Here is a 9,050-nt window from a genome sequence, read left to right as displayed (position 1 = left end):
TTTCCTTTTCCTCGTCGGCTTTTTCTTCTTCTCCGCGATGCACGTGTGAGAAGCGGCGGAAAGTCGGCACGGTCAAACGCGTGCGGCGCTTCAGCTGCGAGCGCGCCGATCGACTGTCGGATTTTCACTGAAATTCGCTCTGCGAATATCTCTGCGAGATATGCCGCTCGCGATAATTACTGTCGCGATGTTCCTCTTTAATAAGTCTCCGTTTAGGAGACAATGGATTCAAGCGGGAGTGAGAACCGCCGCGCCTCTGTGCGCTCCCGAAAGAGTTCATTAAACTAAATATTAATAATGCCGCGAGAGTGCGCGCTTTATATTTGCGCCGTCATCCGATAATGCATTAACCGACGGTGTATTGTATTTAATGCCGCTTATTAATATCGAAATTTGATAAATAGCTGGAATATAGGAATTTTTATTAAGATTTTCTCTCTCTCTCTCTCTCTCTCTCTCTCTCTCTCCCTGTCTTTTCCTCTTTCTCTCTTCCCTCCCCCTCTCTCCCGGCGTGCTGGTAATTTATGATGCCCACAGTTTGCAGCGCTCAATGGCTGTACATCTATTGAAGCTATGAAGGAAACGTGGGAGGGCGCGGGGAAAAGGGGGTGGGGGGCAGGGGCTCCTGATATAATCAGTTAATTACTGATTTATGCGCGGGGCTGTCTGCTACATATCACGGCGAATTAAATGTCGCGTGTATTACAATCCCCGTGGTGTCAAATGTTGCTGTCGCATCCATAATTTTCTCGACAGCGCAAAAATCTTCTTACTCCGGTCAGGAAATAAAGCCCCTAAAAAGCAGCTCGTCCCGTTTCGCGCGACACTTCTGTCATCGTGTTCTCACAGGCGCGGGGGGATAATTTATGCTGCTGCTGCATACACGTCGCGCCGTTTGCGCAACACATTATAACAGGGCAAAAAGCGTGTTAAACGTATAACACTTTATATTTCAACAATGTTACAACGTATGCACGATTAATAATCAACAGATAAAACGATGCAAGCGATTCTCTCGTGAGCGAGCATGTACCTAAGCCGCAAATATATATATCCCTGGATTATATTCTCCGTCCTGGAAGGAACGAAAGCGAGGACTCCATCAAAAAGAAACAGAAAAACCAGCTGGTGGTATCTCCCCGGATAAAATGGGGAAAGCTCAGTGTCCCTTTTTGTGATCCCACTTTTTGTGATGCTCGTGACCGCCCTTCTTGCCGTGATGATGGTGATGATGATGATGCTCTTCGTGGTCGTGATGACCCTTGTGGCCCTTGTGGTCGTGATGATGATGCCCCTTCTCGTGATGGCCCTTCTTGCCGTGGTGGCCCTCATGATGATGATGGTCGTGATGACCCTTCTTGAAGTGGCCGCCCTTCTTGTGACCGTGCTCGTGATGATGGCCGCCGTGCTCCTCGTGATGGCCGTGGTCGTGATGCTCGTCGAAGAACTCTTTGTCCTTCTTGTACTCGTCGTGTTTCTTCACCTCATGATGACCATGAGTGCTGTGGCCCTTGCCGTAGTGTCCCTTCTCATGGAACTTGTGGCCCTTCTCGCCCTTCTCACCCTTGTGGTGCTCGTGATGGTAGCCGTCGTCGTGATGATGATGTTTTTTGTGTCCTCCATGCTCGTCGTGGTGGCCATGATGATGCTCCTTGTGATGGTGTCCCTTCTCTCCCTTCTCGTGGTGATCGTGATGCTTGTAACCCTTATGGCCCTTTCCACCGTGGTGGTGATGATGATCGGAATGATGCTCTTCTCCATGGCCGCTCTCGTGTTTGCTGGCGGCTACTTCCAAATCGTCATCATCCTTTCTGGCGATGGTGTGCGCGCTGGTCGTGCAGTAAGTGGCGATATACGTCGCCACGAAGATGGCCACCAACGCGCGACGTAGGGTGAACATGATAGTTGCAGAAACAATGTCCTAAGATCCGTTTATGATTCTATCACCGATCTAAGTGTTTTCCAGGCTCACGAGCGGTACGATATTGGTAATATCGTGATTCTGACGCGGCGAGCCATCAAATGCGCTCTGCGGAGTACTCGAGAAAAATATATATTTATATAAATAAAAGACGGCGGGGGAGTTCCCTTTCATTTCCCCCGTTGTGGTAAGCCTCGCAGAGTCTGCTCCTATATTTTGTAATCCGTTACTTGTTTAAAGTTATATAAACGAAATTACGTGATACTGATCGCGAGCTTCCTTTATCGATTCTCAATAGTTCAGTGAACCTGGAATAAGAAGTTGCGCTGTGTCAATATTGTCTTTTATCGTGTACATATTTATATCGAATGGAAAGGCGGGTTATAAGATCAATATTGCCATTAAAAGAGTTATTGGAGAATCTCCGATCTTTTTTACATCATTCCACTTTGTGCATTCGCACATTGTTAATTTACACCATCTACAACCGGATGTGCGGTTCTGAGAGAGAGAGAGAGAGAGAGAGAGAGAGAGAGAGAGAGAGAGAGAGAGAAAGAGAGAGAAAGAGAGAGAGAGACGAATGTTACATAGAAAATTTTTTAAATTTTATGGGTGTCGGTACATGCATATATAACGACTGGAAAGTTGGCATAGTATTTGATTCTCAATTAATTCCATGAAGATATTTATCGCACTTGAATTTTGTACAGACGTGTAGTTATATATAGCAGACTGAAGACGGAAAGATGGAATATGTCAATTGATGGAACATATCTTTCGGTTTATTAACTGTTTGAAAATTATATGGAATATGATTGCATTTTTATGTCGCATTCGTCGTCTTTCTTAGAGAGAAGGATAAGTGCAGCATAATCTTCTTTCTAATAATACGCGCGTTAAATAATATATCGTATCTAGATCTCAATAAAGATGATGTAAAAATATCATTTAACGTGAATCTCTTTCACTTTATATATATATATATATATATATATATATTATGCCAAAATTTTTGGCATACAAAAAACTGCGGTAGCAAAATTGTATAGTAATGGAAAAGACTCGTTTTTATTTTAGCGCTGCATAACTCAACAGAAGAGATTCTAATCTTGTACGTTCGCGTTCATGCGCGACTATTGTCAGGCTATGTATGTACGCAGACAGTATAACCAGGATGCGTCTAGGAAGTAGTGGGAGACGTGAGGCAAGTAACAGATCGAAGAATATTTTCGGAGCTTAGGCATTTTAATTTCTCAATAACAAGCATCTTTGACGAAATAAATCGATCATTATTCGGCACCCTAAAAATAATCAACGAGAGACTGGAAGGAACAGACAAGGCAACAGTTTAATCTTTGCGTCGCACTAAATTGGCGGGTTTCGACCGATCAATGATGATGATGATGACCGTGATGGCCGTGATGATATCCGTGCTTCTTGCCGCCATGGTGCTCATGCTTCTTGCCGTAATCCTCGTGATGGTGATGATGCTCCTCGTGACCATGTTTGCCGTGATGGCCGTGGTGGTCCTCGTCGTAATGTCCTTTGTCGTGATGGCCCTTCTTACCATGGTGGTCCTCATGGTGGCCGGAATGATGGTGTCCACCCTTCTTGTGGTGGCCTTCCTTACCATGGTGATGCTCGTGATGATCGCCGTGTTTCTCATGGTGGCCACCTTTGTGATGATCATCGTAGAACTTGTGCTCCTTGTGGTACTCATCCTTGTGGGCTTTATGATGGTAACCGTGGGTCTTCTCGCCCTTCTTATGGCCCTTTCCATGGCCGAACTTGTGCTCCTTGTGGCCGTGCTCGTGCTCATGGTGATGGCCATGCTCATCGTGCTCATCGTGATGACCCTTCTTATGTCCACCGTGCTCGTGATGGTGACCCTCGTGATGCTCCTTGCCGTGGTGGCCGTGTTCGCCATGGTGATGGTGATGGTGTCCTTTGTGACCCTTTTCACCCTTCTCACCGTGTTCACCATGGTGGTGGGAATGATGCTCGTGGCCTCCACCGTGCTCGTGATGATGACCATGATGGTGATGATGAGAAGCAGCCACCTCCAGGTCTCCTGTCAAATTTCCGACCTCCCGGGCCGAAGACATTGCGACGACCGAGCACACCACGGCCATTCCCATGAGCAACCATGGTCCTACGTGTTTAGCCATGTTGGCGGTCTGTAGGACTAACGAGTGCAACAATCGACTGGCCGACAATCTTTAAGGCAAAGCTTATATACCTGCGGTTCCGCCAATGCTCGGCACGTAACCGCTTTCGTTCCTTCGCACTCGCGTTCGCTCACAACAGGGCTTGCATTTCGTAAAACGTTACCTCGCGCGATGCGTACCGTCGCCTGAATGCGCCATCGGTTGTAAAGAACCGTTCGATACGAAACGAAACGAAACGAATTGTCAATCTTGGATTACTTAACGGGGCAAAACGACGTTTTCTTTCATTCGAGATCAAAGTGGGGACAGCAGCGGGATGCAATACGCAGAAGACGCAAATGCGTGCGTTGCATCTGCGATCCAACACTTTTCCCCCGCCCCCTTCTACACGTGGTAAGTAAGACATCGACGAATGGCACGTCGACGTCACCGATCCGTCTCGAATGACGTCGACGAGATCGCTAAAATAAAAGATGCAGCAGCAGGCTGAACTCAACGAAAACGCCAGTTACTCTCGCGGCTGTAATAGCCAAGTCGATCCAGGATTTAGCAGGAAGTAAATTAACGCGATCCGCCAATTTAGCGGTCGGCGACCAACGGAACGAGATGCACAGTAAACCGGAACGATTTACCGCCTTTCATTCATTACCGCCCAATTTATTTTCTACGTCAATCGAGATACTGCTTCATTCTCTTTTATTCTTTTTTTTTTTATTTTCATCGCCCCCTCCCCCGCCCCCCATCGTATAATACTCTCCGCGACGGGATCGATGCTGATGGTCCGGCCGTATACGGGATTGCACACGTTTGTTTCAGCGACGTGTATATTAATCGTATAAATTTCCGCAGCGCGATAGAGAGGAATAAATGGAAGCTGTCGTGAACGAGCGCGTTACCGCCCGGCGACGGCAAAAACGCGTTATTTAGGCCCCGTGGACGCAGTTTGGCAAGCAGGGGCAGCGATTTCAATTAGATTACATAACGGCGGCCCGACAATAGCGACAGTCACGGGGCCACGCTGAAATCCGCATTACTACAATTTAAACAGGTTAAGGAGACACTGCTTTCGCAACGGCCTAATGAGCCAAGAAAGGAGAGCCCGGGCTTCTCTCATATCGATTATCCCTGCGATCGATATATAATCCGAGCGGGGCGGCCAGCCTTGATCATACCGATCACAGCGGCGAAGTCAAACACCTCTCTCTCTCTCTCTCTCTCTCTCTCTCGTTGATATTGAACCGACTGAGGATAAACACGGTGCACGATGAGCAAACTGGCGGCGATCTGCCTGCTGGCAGTGTGCATCGCCTCTCATTGCGTGAGCAACGCGCGCCGAATCACGAGGGATCATTACGACGACTTGCAGGTAGCCGCCTCCCATCATCATCACGAGAGCGGCCACGGCGAGGAGCATCATTCCGACCATCACCACCACCACGGTGGCAAGGGCGATAAGGGTTACAAGTCCCATCATCACCACGACAAGGGCGAGAAGGGGCACCACGACAAGGAGGGCCATCACGGCCACTACCACGAAGACAGCGGCCACAAGAAGCATCATCATCACGACGACGGCTATTACAGCGAGCATCACAAGGGCGAAAAGGGCGAGAAGGGTCACAAGTTCCACGAGAAGGGCCACTTCGGTAAGGGCCACAGCACCAAGGGCCACCACGAGGTGCACAAGCTCGACGAATACAAGAAGGACAAAGAGTTCTTCGACGAGCACCACGACCACGGCCATCACGAGGAGCACGGCGGCCATCATCACGAGCACGGTCACAAGAAGGGCGGCCACTTCAAGAAGGGTCATCACGATCATCATCATCACGAGGGCCATCACGGCAAGAAGGGCCATCACGAGAAGGGCCATCATCATCACGACCACAAGGGCCACAAGGGTCATCATGACCACGAAGAGCATCATCATCATCACCATCATCATGGCAAGAAGGGCGGCCACGAGGACCACAAGCATTGGGGATTCAAAAAGGGCCACTGATGCGGATACCATGACAAGAGTCCCACCATTTTACCGCTAGCACTTGTTGAATTGCGTTTGTACCGCGTTACGTTGACGAGTTGTACGCGTTGACCAGCAGAATAAATTCCCTCCCCGAGAGAACATGCCAAATCTCATTTGTACACGTATTCTTCATTAGTAATTGCAACGTTGCGGCGTAGTCAGTCGGCCGCCATGTGTACGCGCGTCTGTTGAGCCGGGGGATTTTTTTTTCCTTGTCGTCCTTGTTCCGGCGGCGTGAGGAGGCGCGGGGATAGCCCCCGCATTAATCAGATTTTTATAACGCCATAAATGTATATATCGGACGTGAAATGGTATTTGAATTATTTCCACTCCGCGGCCGTAACGTGTGTCGCAAAATCGGTAACTGTCGTAATAATTTAGTGGAGTTTCATGTTTTGTGCTACATCAGTCACGCTTCCGCGGCGTAACAGCTGTCACAAGAAAATATGGCCGCTCGTTACATACCATTTCCATAAAACCGTTGCATCGGCCGTTTACCTCGCTCAGTGGTGCAATTGACGCGGTTTTGCAAGCGTTTTTGTTCCACCGCCCGTTTCTTAATGATTCCGAGCGCTTAATTGCGACGACCTGGGTGACAACGAATGATTCAGTCCAAATTGTTTATATAATTTAATTACGTAGAAAACATAATGATCACGAGGGAAACACGATATAAATTAGTTCTCTCGAAAGGGAGAAAGGAGGAGGGGAAGACGACCGACCGCATACACACACACACACACGTACGTACGCAGTGTATGTTGTTAATTAGTTAAATATTGGCGTTCGACATTTATACCTTGGCTATATTTTCGCTGGTTATTCTAATTGTAATGCAATTCTGTTATAAACATGTTATTGACGTCAGTCATTGTATCTGACAATTGTGCAGCGCGATACGAATTGGAAATCCGTCCCCATGATAATACCCGACGTTACAATTTTCGCACACATTTCCTCGCGCGCGCACGCGATGAATTATAATTATATAATTAACGTTAGAAGGACACGGAAGCACGCGGGGATTAATTGCATCGGCAATGCGCGCTTCACGACGCTGCTAATTGGCGATGCTCGCCCGACTTGTCGTACTCGTGTTTCTTCGTTAAATGCGCGTCTTCGTCGGACTCGTAGCTGTCATGGTTAGCGCGGAAAGAATCTTCACCCTCTTCTCTGTCGTAACCTCGCTCGTGATTCTCTTTACGCCCTTCGTCATGGTAACCTTTCTTTCCGTTGCTCTCGCGATCGGACTCGGACTCGCGGCGTCCGCTCTCTTTGAAACTGCCCATGGCAGCGTTGTAACGTCCGTCAGCGGCGCTGTGCTTGTCAAAACGACCTTCCTTGTGGCTCTCGTCATAGAAATCGGTATCTTTTTTGTATTCATCCTTGTGGTAGGCTTTACGAAAGCCGCTGGTCTTTTGGCCCTTTTTGCGGTACGACGTATGCCCATAGCTGCTACCCTTCTCACCCCAAGTGGCCCCCTCACGCCGTCCATAATTCCCGGCCACATCGCTGTGCCCTTTTTTGTTTTCAGTTTCGGCGCCGTGAAGCTCTGAAAGATTCAGCAAGAAGTAATATCTCCCGCCCGTGTATCGAGAATATGCCGGGAAACACAAATACCTAAGCGTGCATTGGGAAGTCAATAAATGTGCATTGGGAGGGTAAGCAAAAATTCTACCTAGCTGCCCGCCTGCATCGTGCCGGCCGCGTTCGCCTGCGTCAAATTTCTTCCGTTTGTGGTAGCTTTCGTTAGCCCCCTCGCCGCGAGCGGAGTTTCCAGCAGCTGAATATTTCACGCCGTCGCCGCGCTCGAAGGAAACGTCGCTATCCGCGCGAGGTTGGTAGACCTGGTCAGCAGAACCGTTCGCTCTCTCGCCATTTGCACTCGCACGATCTTTGCTCTCAACGTCGTCGTCGTCGTCGTCGTCGTCGTCGTCATCATCATCGTCATCATCATCATCATCGTCATCGTCATCGTCATCATCATCATCGCCATCGTCATCGTCATCATCATCGTCATCGTCATCACGACCAGCCCGGCTGTCGTCCTCAGCCACCTCGCTTCTTCCGCCAGCACGTCCGGCCGCTTCCGCCGGGGAAAACGGCAACGCAGTCGGCGTGTAATACGGCGCACGTGCAGCTGGCTTAGGCGGCTTAAGCGGTTGCGCGTATTTCGCTAATTGGCCCACGCCATAATTAATGAATCCATCGCGCGGGTAAGGCTGGCGCGCTGCGTACGGTGCAATTTCGTGCTTCGTAGTCGTAGTCGCGTGCGCGAGCAGGACGGGTTCGTGCGACAACGCAGTTTCAGAAACGGCGGGCGCAACAGGTGCAGGACTGCCGACGACGGCGTAATACACCGGCGCCGGCGGTGCCGGTGCACGGTAGTAACGTCCGCTTCCGTGATTGGTGTACCGCACGTACGAGAGCGGAAGGCCCGGCTGCTGATTGTACGCGTATCCGCCGGCGGACGACTCGAGATCGGCCATTCTCATCTTAGAGAGGAGCGTCATACGCGCGCCAACCGCCGCAGCCGATACGTTATTGTCGAGCAGCCACGCCGTCGCCGCCGCCGCCGCCGCCGCCGTCAGCAGCAGCGAATTCGCCAACATGGCGACGGTATCGCGCAGCTTCGTTCCTCGCAAGCGAGCGAATTATAAGTATCCCTATATGTATCGCGACTCAATCGCCCGCCACTGTCGTATCCGTTCTGCTTGGTCACTTTATATACGCACCCTGGAAGGACGTTCGCCCTTCCGTCGCTTAGCATAAATAGTTCGTCGCTTAGCGCCGTCGAGGAGAGACGGTCGTTCGCTCAGGGTCGGCCGTTGCGAGTGCTCCGAGTGCGCAGTCCAAGTCGCCGCACATCAGCCGAGGCCTCGTCAGCCTCCGCGTAATCAGTGGCGACGGGCCTTCTCGCGCAGACTGACCCAAG

The 9,050-nt window shown here is 49.9% G+C and overlaps 2 protein-coding genes across 2 annotated transcripts; one reads left to right on the top strand and one right to left on the bottom strand.

Annotated features, from left to right (window-relative positions):
- Window positions 1-300: 300 nt before the first annotated feature.
- On the bottom strand, window positions 301-4,222 carry LOC105180594 (histidine-rich glycoprotein). The gene is given in 2 exon segments (XM_011136762.3): window positions 301-1,354; window positions 3,307-4,222. Coding segments are annotated over 2 exon segments (978 nt in total). The 5' UTR covers window positions 4,090-4,222; the 3' UTR covers window positions 301-1,159.
- Window positions 4,223-5,021: 799 nt separating this feature from the next.
- LOC105180586 (histidine-rich glycoprotein) lies at window positions 5,022-7,050 on the top strand. Its single transcript, XM_011136748.3, has one exon. It carries the CDS (start codon window positions 5,354-5,356, stop codon window positions 6,089-6,091), a length of 738 nt encoding a protein of 245 aa, XP_011135050.1. The 5' UTR covers window positions 5,022-5,353; the 3' UTR covers window positions 6,092-7,050.
- Window positions 7,051-9,050: the final 2,000 nt, after the last annotated feature.

Source organism: Harpegnathos saltator, unplaced genomic scaffold (assembly GCF_003227715.2).
Source record: "Harpegnathos saltator strain DR-91 unplaced genomic scaffold, Hsal_v8.6 scaffold839, whole genome shotgun sequence".
Taxonomy (NCBI): Eukaryota; Metazoa; Arthropoda; class Insecta; order Hymenoptera; family Formicidae; genus Harpegnathos; species Harpegnathos saltator.
This window is presented reverse-complemented; position numbering and strand designations above follow the sequence as displayed.